Genomic DNA, 19,774 nt, shown 5'->3' on the forward strand with positions numbered 1-19,774 from the left:
CACTGCAACCCAACCCCATTTAACATTTTGAAAACGAAGATTAAATTCCGTTTGGATTTTGATTTTAATGCGTTTTATTTCTGTGGGTTTCAAATTAAGGGTCTTTTTATGCTTCTGCAAAACTGAGCTTTTATTATGTACGTTTTTTCCCACATTTAATTCTCACTTTTGTCTGGTCTTTGACTTTCCCAAGCAAACCCCATTTCTGTGTTGAATCTTTTGGTGTGTGTGTTTGATTGAGAGAATGGTAGTTGAGTTTGGTGATAATCAATACTCCACCATTATAATCTCTCCCTCTGTATTCTTCCAGCAGACCCGCCGGACATCGGCGTCGATGCCGGCGGTTAACCGACGACCACACCCACCCCACCTTCTCCCACCTCGCACCACCCTTACACGCACACGTATGGTCTCGAAAGAGAGAGAAAGTGACGAAGGGGAGAGAGAAATCGGGAAGAGAGAGAGAGCGGCGAAGATAGGCAATGGCACCGCCGCCGTGTGGTCGACGATGATGATGAAGACGACAGTCGTGAAACCAGGTTCTCTCCGTCTCAACTGTTTCTTTTCTTTTAGAAATGATGACGATGTGTCGATGATGATGATGACGACGATGTGATTATGTCAAGGATGGTGATGACAGACAAGGCGGTGGTGGTGTGACAGACAAGGATGTGTTTTGACTTTTGAGAAGGAGGGGGTGCTCTGATTTTGGAGCAGGAGGTTAAAGAAGATGAATAGTTCTTCTTTATATATATTTTTTATTTCTTTTAATTCTTTAAGGGTAATATAGTCATTTTACATACAGTTAACAGGGAAATTTAACAGAGGTTAGGTCAAGGGACCAACCGAGTTCATTTTTAACAACTTTTGGGACCACGTGTGTAATTAGTAAACCACTAGGACCAAGTATGAAATTTTTGCAAACCACAGGGACCAACCAAGCATTTAACTCTAACGTTTTGAATATAATATTTTGAATGAATTTCAAGAATTGTCCTTTATCTTTATACCCAATTTCAGTCGATGTCCTTTACCTTTAAAATTGATGAGTTTAGTACTTTATGTTTCCAAATGCTACACACTTTGTCCTTTTGGCCTAACCTAGTTAATTTTTTTTTTTTTGTTAAATCTTGTCATGTGCAAGACACATGAGGACAATTTTGTCATTCTACTTTGCAGGTACTAATTGTGCAAATAACTTGAAAATGAGGATCGATGATTACTTGACTACTGATTAAGTCAACATCATTTATTTTCTTCCCACTGTAGATCAAATGTCAACAAATTCATTCTCAAGGTAAAAAGGAAAAGGCTTTGGGATCTTGTGCAGGAGGTCAGAACCAAGACACTTTAGCCAAAAGTCCATCCCAAATCCTACATACAATCTGAAATCACAGTGCGACAATCTTAAATCAAAGCGAGTAACTGAAATTGAAGGTGTAAGCCCTAATTGCTATTTGCAAATTTTTTTTTTTTTTGGGTAAAGTGCTATTTGCAATTTTTGAATATTCGGGTTAGACATTAAAATAAAGTAACTGAAATTGGATATCCTAAAGGCAGAATTTAAAATACTTGTTTGTTGCAACCCACCAGCAAGCAATCGGAGTGAAATGAAGGCCTGCAGCTCCGAGCAAGCCGATCACAAAGGGGCCGTCTAAATCCATGAAAGATTACTTTTGTCCGTCAACACTATCCGCCAGAGGTTAAGATTTGATATCATCATCACCAACCAGCCTACATACAAAATAAATTTTAAATAAATCACACAAAAGACTGCATTTATAAAAGGAAAATAGAGGCTGATTTGTTACTTGATAGACGCAGGTCTTTGAGTTCAAACTTATAGAAGGTGGTGGTGGTGGCGGCAGTGTAAGAGTGGTGGAGGGTGGCAGTTGGTGGTGGCTATGTGAGAGTGGTGGAGGGTAGCAGTGGAGAGAAGTAGAGAAGGGGGTAAAGAGACATGATTTTCTTTATATTAGAGCATTCACATCCAATCCATCATATTTTCACCCTAAATTACACTAAAAAACACTACATTTTCTATCTCCTTTTCAATTAAATAATATTTTTTATACCTTTATCATTACCTTTTCTCTCTCCTTCACTCACAACCACTTTCAAAATATATTAAAAAATTATAGGGGGTGAACAGTGTCCCCCAAATATACAGATGAACAGTAACATTTTCTCTCTCCTCCACTCACAACCACTTTTTATACTTTTTATATTTTAAAAATACCACACACACAATTTGATTATTTGGATGTGAATTATAACTCTATATATTATTAGTTTTTAAAATGTATTTTGTTTTATTTGTTAAAATATTTTTAAATGACAGGAAAAAGACTTAAATACCCTTGTGTGATCTGATCTAATGAAAAAAACTAACTGGGTTAGGCAAAAATGACAAACTGTGTAATATTGAGAAAGATAAAGTACAAAACTCATCAATTTTAAAGGTAAAGGACAGCACCTGAAATTAGATATAAAGATAAAGGACAATTATTGAAATTCACTCTAATATTTTTGTAGTCTTTTTAAAGATTATAAAAGAAAAGCATTTGTTTTTGTAGGGTTTTTTAAAGATTATTGTAAAAAGATAGTATTTATTGAATAAGGGGCTGAATGGGTAAGTGCTGAACTAATAATATGTCTGAACCACTAAGTGCTGAACCAGTAAGAGTTTTGAACCATTAAGAATCTGTATAATGCTTAACCGTTCAAAGGCAAATGTCTGACTAATTCAGATTAGAGGTCTTAACCATTCAGACTCTGTATAATGCTTAATCAATCAGAGGCAAATGTCTGAACTATTCGTACATCTGCTCGTGAAACAAAATGTCTAAATCATTAAGTGTTGAACCATTAAGAGACTCATTAAAAGATAAATAAACAGCCCCTTAGCCCTATTGAATTTCTTAGAAGAAAAAATTTAATGGACTTTTGTAGCTTTTTTTTAAATTATAAAAGAAAAACATTTGTCATCACCACTTTGATGGGGTGGTAGAGGCTTTGTGTCTCTTGAGGAAAGAACATGGTTCAATTCCTGACATGGGGTAAAATTTGATGTAATTTAGGAGTAGTGTTTTGTAATCTTTGTCGTTCAAATAAAAAAAAGCATTTATTGAATAAACCTTTATTGAATTTCTTAGAAGAAAAAAATTTAATGTTATTGAATTTCTTAGAGGAAAAAATAATGTATGTTGGTAGCTTTTTTTTTACTTATAAAAGAAAAAGCATTTATTGAATTTAGAAGAAAAGAATTTAATGTATGTTGGTAGCTTTTTTGAAATTATAAAAGAAAAGCATTTATTGAATTTAGAAGAAAAAAAATTTAATGTATGTTGGTAGCTTTTTTGAAATTATAAAAGAAAAGCATTTATTGAATTTAGAAGAAAAAATTTTTAATGTATGTTGGTAGCTTTTTTGAAATTATAAAAGAAAAGCATTTATTGAATTTGTTAGAAGATAAAAATTTAATGTATAGCCACCGAGGGTGGGAATGATCCAAGCTGAGCCTAACCGGGCTTGTTCTCAATCTCGATTAACTTATGAGAGTTCGAGCTCAGCTTGTTGGTAGTTTCTTAAGCTCAAGCTCGCTCTTTTATAATTTATTAATTGATATATCAAATAAAAATAATAAACTCGTTTAGGCTGATGAGCTCAATAAGTGAAGCTTGGGCTTGACCTCGTTTACCAAACAAGCTTATTTTAGGTTCGAGCTCAACTCGTTTTTTAAATACGCTCGGATCAGCTCGGTTACTAGACAACTTTAAATAAAAGGTAAATGTTATTAAATATTAATAAAAACTAATATTACAATAAGACTCGATAAGACTCGACGAGCCTGACAAGCTTCACATACCATGCTTGAGCTCGGACTCGATAAATAAACGAGCTTTATTTTAGGCCCAAGCTTAGCTTGGGCTCGATAAGGCTCGGCTCGTTTCAAGCTTATTATTATTATTATTATTATTATTATTATTATTATTATTATTATTATTATTATTATTATTATTATTATTATTATTATTATTATTATTATTATTTGAGCTAAGGTTTTTGTAGTTTTTTTATTTGATATGTGCAGGGCACTTCTTTATATGGTTTAACACTTGGCTCCTCCTTTGATTTCTCCTTATGTGCCTACACCGACGCTGACTGGGCTGGTTGTCCATACCCGCCGATCAACGTCTTGCTATTGTGTATGTATATCTTGGCCCCAATCTTCTCTCTTGGTCCTCTAAACGCCAAGCTGTTATTTCCTGCTCTAGTGTCGAAGCCGAATATCGCGGGGCTTTATTGGATTCGCAATCTGCTATTGGAACTTCATAAACCCTTGACCACTGCTAGTCTAGTCTACTGTGACAACATCAGTGTCGTCTACTTGTCAGGAAATCCAGTTCAGCATTACCGCACACGAAGCATATTGAGTTGAACATTCACTTTGTTCGTGATCTTGTGCAACGAGGGGCGATACGAGTTCTCCATATTCCAGCTCGTTTTCAAGTGGCCGACATCTTCACTAAAGGTTTACCCAAGGTTCTGTTGGACGACTTCAGATCCAGTCTAAGCATTCGGCATCTTCTCGCTTTGACTGCGGGGGTATAATAGATAATAGTAATAGATAATATGATCTCAATTGTGATTATATATATTGAATGATGCTAATGAAAAGACGGCAACGATTATCATTCTTTTAAAAAGGACAATGACCCATCCTATTCTCTTTCTTTTTAATACCCCATCATGACCCACTCTTTCATTTTTCATTTTACCCATTTAGACCCCTTTAAAAATATTACTTAACCTACAATGACCCACGTGCTTCTAATTAAAGTCCAAATGAACCCAACCTTAGGTATATGGGCAAATACCCCCCCCCCCCCCATGTTACGATATGAGTTACAATTAGAATAAAACAAATACGAAAAAAAGGGGTAGAAGCAGAAAGCCTGAGTTTGATACGGTTCCTTAAAAAAATTCAAGTCTTTCAAGCAAACTCATTTGTTTCCCAGGTGGGGTGGGGGTTTAGGTTTTGGGTGATGGTGTAGTGGGTTTAGGTTTTAAATTATTGAACACCTGTCACTCTATAAATCCTTCTTACACTTCTTACAATTAGGAGTCGTTTTAAATTAATTAACCCATATTGAATGTTCAGTAACCTTTGATCTACAATCTGCAAAACAACAAATTCACCAACATCCAATTCTAGTTCTGTTACAGAGAACTGAACATTGATTATGTCAAGGTTCGCTACGAGTGAGTCTTATCCCATATACATGGTTATAATCTAAAAAAAAAAAATTCTATCAGTCTTATGAAAACAAGTAAAAAAATGCAGCAAACAACACTAATTAGAGTGCAATACTCATTACTATTATAACTACTGATTCTTGAAAATCAGATGATCCAACATTCATGGCTGAAGCCAGCTAGCTACAAGATCACCTAGCTAATGTCAAATGCTAAAAACTTGAATGGAACAACACGACATGTGTTTTTAAGGAACCGTTAGTCGGCCTTTGTGTCCCAATGACTTCCAAGACGATTCAAGCCTCAACAAATGCAACTTCTCCACAAAAGGTTCCAAGATTTCCGCTTCTTCTTCAGGTGCAAAAGCCATGCAAATGCTTAGTTCTTGAACTGCCTCTCCATATTCCCTGCGATGAACAAAAAAGACAAGATAAAAAACCGCGCGCATGTGTGTGTGTGTGTGGGGGGGGGGGGGTATAAAGAACACTAAGTGAAACCATCATACCTCATGAAATATAACATCATGCCATGATCTCTCCTTAGCGCCCAGTTATGAGGCTGCAATATCAGTAGTTTCTCGGACGCCATGATAGCCAGCCTAGTGCATGACAACAGATGCAACATGCCAAACACAAGAAACCAACCGACTTAGCGTTCAAGTTTAAGTTTTTATCATGTACGATAAGACACTAATATACATGACCATATAAAGATTCCAAATATGACTAGTGAGTTGTAAATATTATATCAGTAAAATATGGTAGTTTTTGAAACATGACATTATATGTCCATTCATGGACTGATTCCGCACATTTAAAATGAGTTCAAGAATGGACACTTTGCAAGTTTTCAGCGGATCGTGTATTAAAAATTTTATCTTTTTTTCTTTTTAAATATTAGAAAGTGGGGATTATTGGGCATTGGTCACAGTTTAACAAAAATCTCCTGTCAATTCTCATGTCAATCCTGAAACCTGTAGGAAAAAGAGAGGCGTCTAAATAATTAGTAAAGCGGTAGCGCGATACCTAGGGATATTGTTAATTTAATACATTTTATGTTTACCTTAGATCTTGAGGCCGCAACAACGGTACGCTTGAACCATCGGACTTATCGTCATGAACAGGCCTAAGTGGAGACGTCAACATTAACCCACGATTCATTCTTGAAGCACGTTTCCAGTGAAGCCTCTGATCAAAAAAAGTATCAAGAAAGTCAAAAGTCAAAAGTCAAAAAGTCAAAGCTTTTTTATGCTGATTAAGGGTTATGCTGAATTTCTTACAATCAAATTAGCAAGATAAATCCCAATAATATCCCGGTTTGAAGCAATGTCGAGTCCCAGAAGTGAACTGCTGTTTAAATCCGATGCTTTTGACTTTGGGTCCTCGACACACCGCCCGTTGACTATCCCGAATAAGCTGTGCCCTGAATTTACCTTAAAAAGCTCCTGTTATAGAAAATAATCATCTTTTAACCGATAATTTGACCCTCAAATATATGATAATCTAAGCAAAATATATTTATCCATTCATTCTAAAAATCTGTAAAACCATCTTACCTCGGGATTTCCTGTTTCGGGCCAGATCAAAAAGTCTTCCCCGACACAGGATCCAACAATAGTCAAATTAAGTCTTCGACAAACCTCAATGTAAATAATGCTAAGCAAAATTGCTGTCGAAAACATAACTGTCAGGTAAACGTCTTAAATACTTTACTAAAGTACAAAACTTGCCGAAAAAGGAAAGACGGTTTACCACTGCCACATTTGGAACTTAAAACAGAATGCAAATAGGAACATTTGGAATCCACAATGTTTGACCTTTTGAAACCCATCGAGTCAAACAGAACTTTGTTGACTGCCTCTAAAACTTCAGTCAAATGGCAACCGATGTCTCTTGACATCAGTTCAACCTCAACTTCTTTTGCAATGGCATCGAGTTCCGCCAACCAATCTTCAATTTTCTTTCCCGCCAAAAGCATAGACTCTTTTTCGTCTAAATCTTGGCCGTCGGATGACGACTTGCTACCCTCGCGCTCGTTTTGGAATGAATACGCATCCATCTCACGGTTATAAGCAATAAACGCTTCATCTTCAGCAGAAATATACAAAAGAGTCTGCAGAAAACATTCCAATTTTGACAAAACGAAATAAATTAGAGAAGGGAAAATGGGCGTTGAGTAACGGGTCAAAACGGGTGACTGGCGGTTTTTGTGTCTAAATTGTATTCAAGAAGCTAAAACAACTTGTGTTGAAGATGATAATAAGAAATATACAATAACACATGTAATCTGATTTATTGGATAAAACACGTTAGAAATTGAATGCATTAAAAATACACTTCGGGCCACTTTTGACCCGTTTGACATGCTTCGTTTATTAATTGATAACGCAGTGGGCAACAAGTAGAAAATACTTTCATAATCGAACATTGAATTTCCTCTTATAAAATGAACAGTTGACTTTTTATTACACTTCACTTAAACTAAGTATGAAACTTGGAAAGTCAACTTGACTCCAAAAAGGGCATGAAAGGTTAGATTACAGATCATTCTTATGTCTAATAAAGAAGATAACAAATGGCTTTAATTTCTATACAAAATGATAAGTTATAAAAATACAAAAAAAGGTATCTTTAGTTAGGCAAAGATACCATAACAATAGAAACCCTGAAAGGAACTACAAACATTTAACATAAAACAAATAGAATACTACTATTCATCGACAACAATTACGTCACTAATCACTAAAAAGTTCGGCACTTTAGGTAATAATTAGTTAGAGGCAGTGTTCATGTACCAGAAAAAATAGTAAATTTTAAATGATTGAGCTAATTTAACATACTAATTATCAAAAGTTGAATAATTTAACATACAAATTCAAGATTAACATCAACATTAACCTCATCATAATCGAGCCGAAAAGACGCAGATGTATCGACACAATTGTGCAAATGGTCAAGAATTTTTATCCTAATTGAATGATGGTGTCTTCAACTACTTACAGAATAGGAACAAAATCATGGGACCACTAAAAGATAATATTATTATTCATGGTAATATGCCTTTTTCTTCTAGCCAATTATTTGAGATAAAGTAAAGTTCTTTATGGAAAGTTACCTTAGCAAGGGATATATCTTTGTCTTTAGACTGGAAAGATATTTCTTGTGTAAAATTTGCTCTGGCTGCAGTTAAAGCCTACATTTTTCATGATAAAAATGTTAAATTTATTCAATAAATGCACAGAAGAAAACAAGAACATTAAAGGTTGGTTGACTCCAATTGCAGAAATACATAAAAGGGTATACAAATGAGACAAAAATAGACATGAATTCAGGTTTCAGACCTCCTGGTAGAATTTTGGAGATGAAAAATCGCCGGTTTTGACCGGAGCAGCTGCGGCCATGGGTGATAAGCTTAACCTACTCCTCTTCTTGTGCTTGATCATGGCGGTAGAAGCGGTGAAATCTGTCAAGTTCTTGAACTTTTCATCAACATTCCGGTTAACTCGAGACCTGATAATGACAATTTATCCCAATATTAACTAATAAGTACCAAAACCCTCATCTGAATTTGCAAGATTAACCAAAAAGATTGATACCCATTTGCTAAAATCTTGAAATAATAACACCCAAATGATAAAGAAATTCAACATAAGTACCAAAACACTCATCTGGATATTTATAAAATTAACCAAAAAGATTGACACCCATTTGCTAAAATCTTGAAATAGTAACACCCAATTAAAGGAAATTTAATACAAGTACCAAAACCCTCATCATAATTTTCATAATTAGCCATAAAAAATGACACCCATTTGCCAAAATCTTGAAATAACAACACCCAAAGAAAATAAATTCAACATGAGTACCAAAACCCTCATCATAATTTTCATAATTAGCCATAAAAAATGACACCCATTTGCCAAAATCTTGAAATAACAACACCCAAAGAAAATAAATTCAACATAAGTACCAAAACCCTCATCATAATTTTCATAATTAACAAAAAGAATGATACCCATTTGCTAAAATCTTGAAATTATAACACACCCAATGTAAAAAACTACAAAAAAAACATACCTTAAAAGAGGCCAGTGAAACTTAGCACATGCCATCTGTTGGTGACAAAAACCCCCAGAAAATGAAGCAAGCATCATAATTTCTTCAACAAGTATTAAAAAGTTTAAAACTTGACAACAAAAAGATGATAAAGATGATCACTTTCAATTGTAATTTTCACCAGCAAAATGGGTCTTGATGGGGTTAGAAGAAGGGTTAGATGAAGAAGATGATGATGCAGACATCAAATCAGAAAAAGCAACAAAAGACATCAAAGAAGTATGATTGTAAAAATTGTAGTGAGAAATGAGAGTGTTTCTTTCAAGATCCATGGATGGTGTTGAGTTGTTCACAGTTTCTATATCTTTCTCACTCTATATAGATATACATATAGAGAGAGAAAGGATCAAAACGGTGGGGTTTTGAGTTTGCAGAGCGGTAGGATGATGAAATGATGGTTTCTTTCTTTGGGTTTCATGGTGATAAGTTCATAGCAATTTATAGGGTGGTGGTTGAGTGGATAGCAGAAATTAGTCCAAAAAGAAAAGATAAAAATAGTATAGAAAGATTGGAAAGGGGGAATGGGTACGGGAATCATTAATCATTATCATCTATTTTTTTTTCCGTTAACATGGTATAGCCCAGTTGGTCAAGTGAGTTTTTCATAAGGTTTCTCTTCTTGGGAGGTCTCAGGTTCGACGTTACATATTGAGATTCCAACATTGAGTTGGGCCTGAGCAGGGTTTAAGAGCTTGTCTCACCGTCCTTTGGCCCCTACAATTGTCGTTTAAAAAAATATCTACTTATTTTCTATCAATATAAATATATATTTTTATGTTAAAAAGAATTAGGTTTCCCTCCTTAAATTGTTTTAAATTTACTTTGTAATTTTTTACTATTTATTGTTAGAAATTGTGGTAAAGTTAAGTTAATTTACTAGATTTTGTGTACCTTAAGAATATTTTAACATGACTAGTTACCAAACCTATTTTTTATATATATGCTTAGCTTAGTGGCATATTTGTGGACTTATTTTGTAAGTAATTGGAATTTATGTTTCTATATGGGTTAATAACCAAGGCGGATCGAAAACTGAAAAAACAGAAAATGAACGAAGACCAGACTGTGACGTGATCACAAGATTCTGGTTTGAGTCGCATTTAATATCAAAAGTATAAACATGCGGCCCGAATCATTTAAACATGTTTGGTTGATTAGATGGTGATACCGTTTTGATCGATACAAATATTGCATGGAGCAATTTCTTACGAAATTCGTATTTATTTTTAATATTTGATAAAAAATCATTATATTTGTATTTCATAAAAATGGGTATTTTTTTAATGACAAAGGGTACATTATTCATACTCCTAAATTACATCAAATATCAGGATTTGAACTCTAGTCTTTTCTTAAAAAGACAAAAACCTCTACCACCTAACCAAATGCGTAGTTAAATGTATCCCAATTAAAGAGTCTACATGCGTTTCCGTGTAAGCCTTAATCTTAAACATCAAATTAATCTGTGTAGCTATTTAATGGTAAACTAAACTACCATTAAATACTACTATAAATGCACTTTTAATGATTTAAACTTTTAAAGCATTCACAATCCGTTCCTCAAATTCTGTGAAAAGGCTTTTTATATTATGAAAAGTGATTTTTTTAAAAGGTAATATTTCATTAACCACCAAAGCCGACCCAAGCCGGGCCGACCAAAACTACACCACTACAAAAATTACATATTTACAAAAGAACTTCATTCTCCCCACTCTATACCTTTATACTTGGACCTATTAGCAAACCAAAAATAACCCAAAGCCTTAACCTCGCTAATAATATTATCAATCCTAACCGACTTGTTAGCAAAAACAAAATTGTTCCTAGCCCGCCAAATGCTCCAGCACGCTATCATTATGATACCTTGAACGGCTTCTTTCTTTTTATCCGACACCCTGAGCTCCTTGTAGATGCCGAGAAGGTCCCGAATAGAAAAGGCAAAAATATTGGGGGTCTTACACCACGAGCTTATGCCATTCCAAACCACCGAAGCCACATGACACGCTATGAAAATATGATCTACTGACTCTTCATCCGATCCACACAACGGACACGCTGAATCGTCAAGATGCACGTTCCTGTTTTTAAGAGCAACTCTTGTAGGAATTTTCTCCATCTCCATTCGTCACGAATGAATATTCACCTTGGCAGGGGACCAATTACACCATTCATGATATATCTATCACTTATGTCAACTTCCGCCCGAATCAAAAGCCTGACAGCCTTAACCGAGAATTTCCCAGCCGCATCGGACTTCCAAGACCAACGGTCAGCAGCATCCGAGACTTGAATGTTCTCCAGTAACAACTGAAGTTGCTGGAAGTCAGCAACCAGCCCCGGTTCAATGACAGCCTCCCTCCAGCTCCACTGAAACATGCATCCACTGCCAGAATTCACAATACGGTCCGCGACCACACCTTTTTTATTATTCTCCAGCTTAAACAGATCAGGGAACATGTTTTTTAATGGTTCGTTGCACACCCAAGGGTCGAGCCAAAACGTAACAGTCTGACCATTACCAATTTCTCCTTTAAAAAGTTCCGAAGAGGTGAATCCCCAACCTTGATATTAATGAACAATTTAGCTATGCTACTCCAAACACCATTTAGCGTTTTTTTTAAAGGAATACATTCCCAGCCAACTCTAGTGAAATGCAACGCATCAATGATTCTTCTCCAGAGGTTATTAGGTTCCGTTTTGTATCGCCATCCCCACTTGACAAGAAGGGAGGTGTTGACTTCCGAGAGCTTTTTTAAACCAAGACCACCTTCTTTCTTACCGCACGAGACCCGATCCCAAGCTACCCAGTGCATCCTTTTTTCTTCAATGGATCCTCCCCAAAGGAATTTTTTAATCATAGATTCTAAATCCGAGATGACCTTTTTTAGGAGCTTTATAGAGAGAAAAATAGTAGATAGGTAAACTTTCCAATACCGACTTTATAATCACCACCCTTCCCCCTATGGACAAAAGATTCGATTTCCATTTGGCGAGCCGAGCACGGAAAAATTCATAAACCGGAAGCCAGTTACTTATTCGGTTCATATTAGCACCAACTTTCAGCCCGAGATACTTGAAAGGCGTAGTATCCGGATTACACCCAACCTCCTTAGCCATATCTCCAATCTCATCCCAACCCACTCCAATTCCATATATATTAGATTTGTCTAAGTTAATTTTCAGCCCCGAGCAAACATGGAAAACCCGAAGGATTCTAACAACATTAGAAACCTCTAACTTAAACCACTCCCCAACCATTATAGCGTCGTCCGCCTACAAAAGATGCGTCATGGTCGGCCAATTGTTAGGAGTGGAGATTCCTTTCAACGACCCCGCTTCTCTAGCACAATCGACCATACACGAAAACGCTTCCATAACTACCAAAAAAAGGAACGGAGACAGAGGGTCTCCTTGTCTCATACCTTTCTCGCATTTGAAAGAGAATGTAGCCGCACCGTTAACCAAAACTGAGGAACTAGCCAACCTGAGAATACCCAAAATCCAAGCACACCACTTGTTTCCAAACCCCATTTGTTTAAGGACATCAATCACAAAATTCCAACTTACATTGTCATACGCCTTCTCGAAGTCGATCTTGAGGAAAAAAGCCTTCGACTTTCTCTTTTTGATCCACGAGTTAAGCTCGTTAACAATTAATGGCCCATCCAGGATAAATCTCCCCTTCAAGAAAGCTGATTGGGAGACCGAAATCACACCATCCAAAACCTTCCTTATACGATTGGCTAAAACTTTGGAGATCACCTTACTAATTACTCCGACTAAGTTGATCGGTCTGTAATTATTGAGGGCCACTGGATCTACGATTTTAGGAACAAGGGTGATAAAAGAGGCCCCACTACCTTTACTAATCTCCCCACTGCCATAGAAGGAAGCAAAAATTCTAGTGAAATCTTCTCTAAACAGTTCCCAAAAGAACTTGATGAATCTGAAGTTTAACCCGTCTAGACCTGGGGCCCGATCATCTCCACATTCAAAGACCGCTTCCTTGATTTCTTGAAGAGAAAAAGCATCTTCCAACATACTACACTCCGAATCCGAGATCTTTTTGATGTTATAACAGTGCAACTCAGGTCTAGTCGGATGCAACTCTTTAAACTTCTCCCGGAAAAACGTATGGATATGTTTTTTAATGGAAGCCGGCTTAGAACACCATTCCCCATTGATAGACAAGCCATGGATAGCGTTGACCGCTTTCCTGTTGTTAACCGATGCATGGAAGAATTTCGAATTCTCGTCTCCATCTATAGCCCATCTTATTCTAGCCCTCTGTTTAAGATCAGATTTTTTTCTATTATCCACTTCTTTAATGAGTTTCCTACTTTCCGCCATTATCCATTCCTCTTCCTCCGTAAGGTCCCTATTTTCCATTTCATTCTCTAAACTTTCTAACTCCGCCAACGCCAAACTTTCGGTTTCCTTCTCCTTGGCAAGGAACTCATCCCTCCAAATCTTCAATGTTGACCTAGTTCGGGCAAATTTAGCAGTGAGACACGTGTCCAGGGGGGGTCAAACAACTCAAAACCCTCCAAAGCACCCTTAACTCCCGCCTCGAATCCCGGTTTTCCAAACCACAAATTATAAACCCTAAAAGGCCGGGGGCCGAAATTTAATTCAACCAACTCCAGAATAATAGGACAATGATCGGAGTACCTACTCGGTAACACTCTCACACAAGCCGTTGGCCATTTGTTGAAAAAAACTGGACAAACCAAGAAGCGATCCAACTTACTTAACTTCTTCCCGTTATCCCTAATACATGTATACTTCCGATCCTGCATAGGGTATTCTAACAAGCCGTTATTGAAAATAAAATTATTAAAATTCTCAGCACATACCGGCTTGAAGTTGGAGTGTTTTCTTTCATCCGATGACCGCACCGCGTTGAAATCACCGGCAAGAACCCATTTCCCAACATCCGGGTCAATAAAAGAAGAAATTTCATTCCACAACTGAAGTTTCGCTGCCGTACTCTGAGGGGCGTAAATATTAACCAGGTTAATAGGGTCCCCACTACCTGTAACGAAGCCTCTTATCACCAAATAAAATCTATTCTGAACAACAGACTCAATCCTCAACACTACAGGATCCCAAATCCAAGCCAACCCCCCAGATAGACCAACCGAGGCCGAACAAGCAGACTCGAACTTTCCTTTTCCCCAGAAACTAGCACAACAGGAACTGGACACGGACTCAACCTTGGTTTCTTGTAAAGCAATAACACTAATCTTGTTCGAAATCCTGATATCTTTAATCCACGATGCTTTAGCTCCACCGTAGACTCCCCTGACGTTAAAAGACATAAGATTCATCGGGGAACCACATTAATACCTGAGGTAGCGATTGAATCCCAAAGAAGTTGACAGTGATTGCCAAGGTTTGCTCCCACAATGTTTCCAAGCTGAATGGTGGCCTTGACTTCCTCATTAATTTGAGCTTCTGATGAATCTCTGACCTGCTCCGACGAATCCACCGCCACATTGACAACCGTACCAACCTCTTCCAGTTGGATATTACTGTCGGGGATGTAATCGTCTTGGAGCCTCGATGCCAGAACTGGGGCCGAGAAGACCTTTACCGGAATTGAACTTTCACCTGAGGGAGGAGTATAGCTGGGATCTTCCTTGTTACCGTCGTCTGAAGCCCTTAGGTTGAGGTCGAAAGTGAAATCCTTGTCATCTCTTATCCGTTTCCTGGGTCTGTGATCAGAATTTGGGCTTATGTTTCTTGACCGGTGCTGATTACCATTCCTGGGCCTGTGTCTAAAGGAATATCTTTTGGGCCTTTGGGCCTCCTCTGAGGAATTAAAAAATAAAACATTACTGATCTGGGAGATCCTCAGACTAGATTCTTTCTGGCCCCCACCACCTTCCCTTTGCTGCTCACTTTGCTTTTGGAAAACCGAAACGTTACCCACCTCCTTGGAACAAGAGCCTTCTCCAAATCTTTCTCTTTCTTCACGCATGGGGTCCAAGTTTGCATGGGGGGCACCCATAATCAGACAAAGGCGACTTACCGCCTCCCCCCACCTTACCCGACTGATCCGATCCATCTGCTTCCAAGATCGATGGGTCCGGCCTGCTAATCACCGGAGAAGACTTCATCGGAGATTCAGAACCGGAGCTCTGCGACTGATAAGACGAGTTACCCAGACAATCAGGAACCCATGCATCTTGCTCCTCCTCCACCCATATTCTAAAACTCTTATTCTTCCACACCAGCGACATAACTTCCCTGATCCTTTTAGCTTCTCCCGCTAAAACCCCCACCCTGACCAACGAGAGATCCTGATCAACGTCCAGACTTTTAGGATAATGTATAACTCTCCCGAAAAGCTCCCCAACCATAACAAAAACATCCTCTTCCAACAAGTGAAGCGGGATACCAACCAGATTCAACCAAGCCAACCGCTCCAGGGGAAGAGACTGACCCTTCCAGACTTCTAACTTGGAAAACCAAGGACCCGAGACATCACGAGATTTCAGGAAGCGATTTGCCGACGCCTCATCTACGAACGAAATGAGGATAGAGAGCCCACCCAGGTATTGAATCCTGACAACCGGAACCTTCGCAATCTGAAGGAGCTTATCAAAATCGACCAACGTCTCGAGGTCCACCGTTCTACCAACCACCGAAACCCCGTAACAATCTTTGAACACCGACGTCCTATCAGGCACCACTAATACCTTGCTGTTACAAACATGATCTTCCTGCACCACACCTGAAGCACCAGGGAAAGGCTTCGTCCCCGAAAAAGAAGCTTTGGGATCAGAGTCCTTTTTAAACAATTCACTGAAGAGGTGGCCACCACCTTGGTTAGCAAAAGCTTGACTCCTTCCAAAAGACTGTTGAGCTACTCCATAGTTGTCTTTAGCTATTCCTTTCCCCTTTTCCTGGAACATGAGGCCAGACCTGCCTGAGTTTTCCACCGAGAACTTGGCAACATTCACTCTAAGTTTCGAATCACCCATTTTGGTCCCGTTTAGAGCCCTCTCCAGGTCTTTCACATCCCGAACATTCTTAAAACTGATGAAGCCGAACCTATTGCCGAACTTATCCTTCTTCCTGGCTATATAAACTTCCCCGATTGTAGATGGTTAGAAGTGGTTATGAATAAAGGAGAGAGAAAATGTTAGTGTTCATCTATAAATTTGAGGAGACAGTGTTCACTCTCTATAATTTTTTAATATATTTTGAAAGTGGTTGTGAGTAGAGGAGAGAGAAAAGATAATAATAAAAGTATAAAAAATATCATTTAATTAAAATGGGAGAGTAAATGTAGTTATTTTTAATGAAATTTTAGGATAAAAAAGATGAAAAAGGATGTAAATGCTCTTAATATTTAGAATAGAAGAGAAGTATCTTATCGTAACACCAAAAGCAATTAATATCGTTCTAGAAATATTAAATTTAAGTAAGATATATACATATTTTCTTTCATTGTTATTAGCGGTAAGTATCCTTTTTAATTAAAATGATCCTAGTTTAACTAAAATGATTAAAATAATTGCAAGCTAAATACATCTCAATTTGGGGTGTTTTTTCCTATTATGGTGTTCATAGAAAAACTATTTACCAAAATGGTGTTATTGGAAAAATATTTATCAAAATGGTGTTTTTAAGGATTTTTATTTGTTTCTCACTTTCGATAAATCCAATTTATTATATAATTATTCATCTAATCATGTTTTTAAGAATCTTAAAAAAACTATTTTTTAAATAAGACATACTTTAAACCAAAAAAAAAACTATTTTAAAAATCTAGAAATCAGTATTTGATAAAAAAAACCCTAGGTGTGATTCTAATAACTTAGTTATACACACATATTTATGTTTATGTTATTCAGTAATAAAACTGAAAATATACTCAAATCGATAATTGTATATTTTATTTAAAAATATCATTGTATACTTCCATTGACATTTTTTTTCCTAAATAACACAGTATAGTATATTATCTATCTAAAAGAATTTTTTTTAAGAAAAAAAAATTCCAATCAATAAGAATGCTTCATTTTACTTCATTTAATATTTGCATTTAATTTTAATATAAGGGTATATTGGTAAACTTACATAAATCATTAATTTGTAATCTTCTCTTTTAATAACTACCTAAATTAAATTTGTAACTCCTTTTTCAAAATATATACTTTTTCCAAATTAAAAAAAAAACTTAATTTAAAATGTAGAATAAATTACTCGCTGTGTAGGATAAATTATGAGTTGTGTAAGATATATTTCGAGATGTGTAGGATAAATTTCGACTCTGTAGGATCAAATTCTATAATGTGTAGGGTATATGTAGGAAAATTTTGATATGTGTAAGTTTTGTAGATTATATGTAGCATAATTAATGATTAGTTGACTGATGTGTGTAAAATGCAACATATAAATCACATCAATTAAGGCATAAAACTAACCCTTTTTAAGTACTAATGTTGGAAAAAGAGTGTTTTTGTCTTCCTTTTGTATTTTCAGGATGAAATGAGCTCAAAATCACAAAAGAAGCAAAAAGACAACTAATTCTACCATAAATACAAGAAAAGGAACAAAAGTGGACTGCCCGGACCCTCAACGGCACCTCCCAAGGCAAAGGAGAAGAAACAGAGTCTGAACACGCCCCGTGTCCAGCGAACACGGGGGCGTGCCCAGGAAGCAGCAGAAAAGACAAACCAATAGAAGCTTCCATTGCCCACCACGGGGCCGTGTCCAGCGAGCACGGGGGCGTGGTGAAAGTACAGCAGGCGCATTAATTGTAATTCGCAATTACAATTAATGAAGTGAGAGAATGTCAGACGGGCACGGGGCCGTGTCCAGCGGACACGGGGCCGTGTCCAGCCTTCTGTTCAGCCTATAAATAGAGGAGCTTGGCTTCATTCTCTCTCATCCCTTGGCACACCACCTCTCTTGTGACAACTCGTACAAAACCCTATTACGCTTCTCTTTTGCTTTGTAACTACGTGTACGCTATGTGAAACGAATATGATGTTTGATTAGAATAGTTGTGTTAACTTGGTAATGCGTTACGTGAATGTTCTATGTATGTGTTATAATATAAAAGTTAGTCGCACTAGAAGCGAACCGGGCCGCACACCTCTTTTGCAAATGGTCAAGATCCTTCCTCCTTGTTGAATCATGCTCGGCCCAGACAAGTAAAACCCAACCCCACCCGTACCCCTTCTCCCTAAGGCCCATTAGCTCAAGTAGCCCAACACCCCTTGTTCCAAGTATATATACGTAAGTTTGTTTGCATGGAAAAAAAAAAAAAACCCTAATTCCCTTTGGGATCATTGGGTGCGTCGGCAGCAAGAGACCCCCCCTTCACTACACCCACCTCTTCCCCATTCTTTGTTGTATAATCCAACCAGTAGACTGTTCCCCCGACGGTAGAGCTAGCGATTGATGTCGACAAGTTCAAATCAGTGAAAGAGTCCGTAGAGAAGGGAGAGCGGCGGAGTTGTATCGCCTACGGCGGTGACGGCATCATCGGTTTTACGGTGACTGCCGCTGATGTTGACGATGATGACCAGTGGAACGACGGCGTTGATGGTGACGGCCGACGGCGGTCGGAGAAGGCAGTAGATGGCAGCGGTGGGTAGGGGCGTCCGTGGATGAAATCGTGACGGTGGATGACTGCTGAGATGGTGGTGATCTTGTTCAGTCAAGGGCGGTGATCGAAGCTGGGGGTGGTGATTCTGGTTCGTGGCTGGTGGCAGCAAACGTACTAAAGAAACCCTCGGTCAAGTATGTATAAACACCCTATGTCTATATTTGTTAAACTGTGAAGTGAAAATCGATGGCTTTTGGCTGTCTAATTGTTCCGAATTCGCTGTTTTGCTTTGTAAATTCTGAAGTGAAAATGGTTAGTTTGTTTAGTATGCTGTAAAATATGTGTTGCTTCATCTTGTGCATTATTTCATACTTTAAGTTGAAGAGTTGATAATTTGGTTTGAGGATCTTTGATATGCAAAAACTGTTAACTGTTGTGGGTTTAGATTAATATAGGGTTCAAAAATTGTTGTAAACTGCTTTAATTTAATTGAAAGAATGATAACTGTTTGTTGATATAGTGCATGTTTCTTTTAATAACTATTGCTTGTAAACGATGAATGATATTCTTCCACTATTCTTGACCACTAATAAGTTAAAATGCCATATAAGTGCTATGCATATAATAAGTTGGAATATTAAATGTTAAGTGAACATTTATACTATCAATATGCTAAATTTATACCAATCATGATACTGTTTATATGCCTATTATGTATTGATAACCTTTGCATAATATTACAATATGTATGAATTGATTATTCGCGGCTGTGGGAGACGAGAACATCTGAATAATGGTCTTGTGTAGAAATTGTATTAATAGGCTCATGCTT

At 37.3% G+C, this 19,774-nt stretch overlaps 2 protein-coding genes and 1 long non-coding RNA gene across 4 annotated transcripts; all 3 read right to left on the reverse strand.

Annotated features, from left to right (window-relative positions):
* Window positions 1-1,020: 1,020 nt before the first annotated feature.
* On the reverse strand, window positions 1,021-1,939 carry LOC110903202. Its single transcript, XR_002571739.2, has 3 exons — window positions 1,812-1,939; window positions 1,591-1,734; window positions 1,021-1,385 (listed from the first exon to the last, which is right to left on the reverse strand). It is a non-coding gene; the product is annotated as an uncharacterized LOC110903202 (long non-coding RNA).
* A 3,403-nt stretch (window positions 1,940-5,342) lies between these two features.
* Window positions 5,343-9,953, reverse strand: LOC110899233. Of its 2 annotated transcripts, none has more exons than XM_022146116.1 (9): window positions 9,336-9,953; window positions 8,600-8,768; window positions 8,374-8,451; window positions 7,011-7,371; window positions 6,815-6,927; window positions 6,539-6,703; window positions 6,322-6,446; window positions 5,765-5,857; window positions 5,343-5,666 (listed from the first exon to the last, which is right to left on the reverse strand). In XM_022146116.1, exons 1-9 carry the CDS (start codon window positions 9,410-9,412, stop codon window positions 5,507-5,509), a joined length of 1,341 nt encoding a protein of 446 aa, XP_022001808.1. In that variant the 5' UTR covers window positions 9,413-9,953; the 3' UTR covers window positions 5,343-5,506. The 2 variants fall into 2 exon arrangements, 1 of the variants encoding a protein (XP_022001808.1); XR_002570030.2 differs by having other exon boundaries at window positions 5,361-5,666; window positions 5,765-6,232.
* Window positions 9,954-11,513: 1,560 nt separating this feature from the next.
* Window positions 11,514-12,632, reverse strand: LOC110901631. The gene is made up of 2 exons (XM_022148441.1): window positions 12,299-12,632; window positions 11,514-11,935 (listed from the first exon to the last, which is right to left on the reverse strand). Exons 1-2 carry the CDS (start codon window positions 12,630-12,632, stop codon window positions 11,514-11,516), a joined length of 756 nt encoding a protein of 251 aa, XP_022004133.1.
* Window positions 12,633-19,774: the final 7,142 nt, after the last annotated feature.

The sequence above is a fragment of the Helianthus annuus genome, chromosome 13, assembly GCF_002127325.2.
Source record: "Helianthus annuus cultivar XRQ/B chromosome 13, HanXRQr2.0-SUNRISE, whole genome shotgun sequence".
Lineage (NCBI taxonomy): Eukaryota > Viridiplantae > Streptophyta > Magnoliopsida > Asterales > Asteraceae > Helianthus > Helianthus annuus.

Excerpts from the sequence above, each read along its gene's own strand:
- LOC110899233 (XM_022146116.1), bottom strand. The coding sequence starts at position 9,412 with ATGATGCTTGCTTCATTTTCTGGGGGTTTTTGTCACCAACAGATGGCA. Across the intron at positions 8,769-9,335 it reads TTTCACTGGCCTCTTTTAAG|GTCTCGAGTTAACCGGAATG; the intron begins GTATGTTTTTTT and ends TGTCATTATCAG. Across the intron at positions 7,372-8,373 it reads AAGATATATCCCTTGCTAAG|ACTCTTTTGTATATTTCTGC; the intron begins GTAACTTTCCAT and ends TGTTTTCTGCAG.
- LOC110901631 (XM_022148441.1), bottom strand. The coding sequence starts at position 12,632 with ATGGTTGGGGAGTGGTTTAAGTTAGAGGTTTCTAATGTTGTTAGAATC. Across the intron at positions 11,936-12,298 it reads TATAAAGTCGGTATTGGAAA|GTTGGGGATTCACCTCTTCG; the intron begins GTTTACCTATCT and ends ATTAATATCAAG.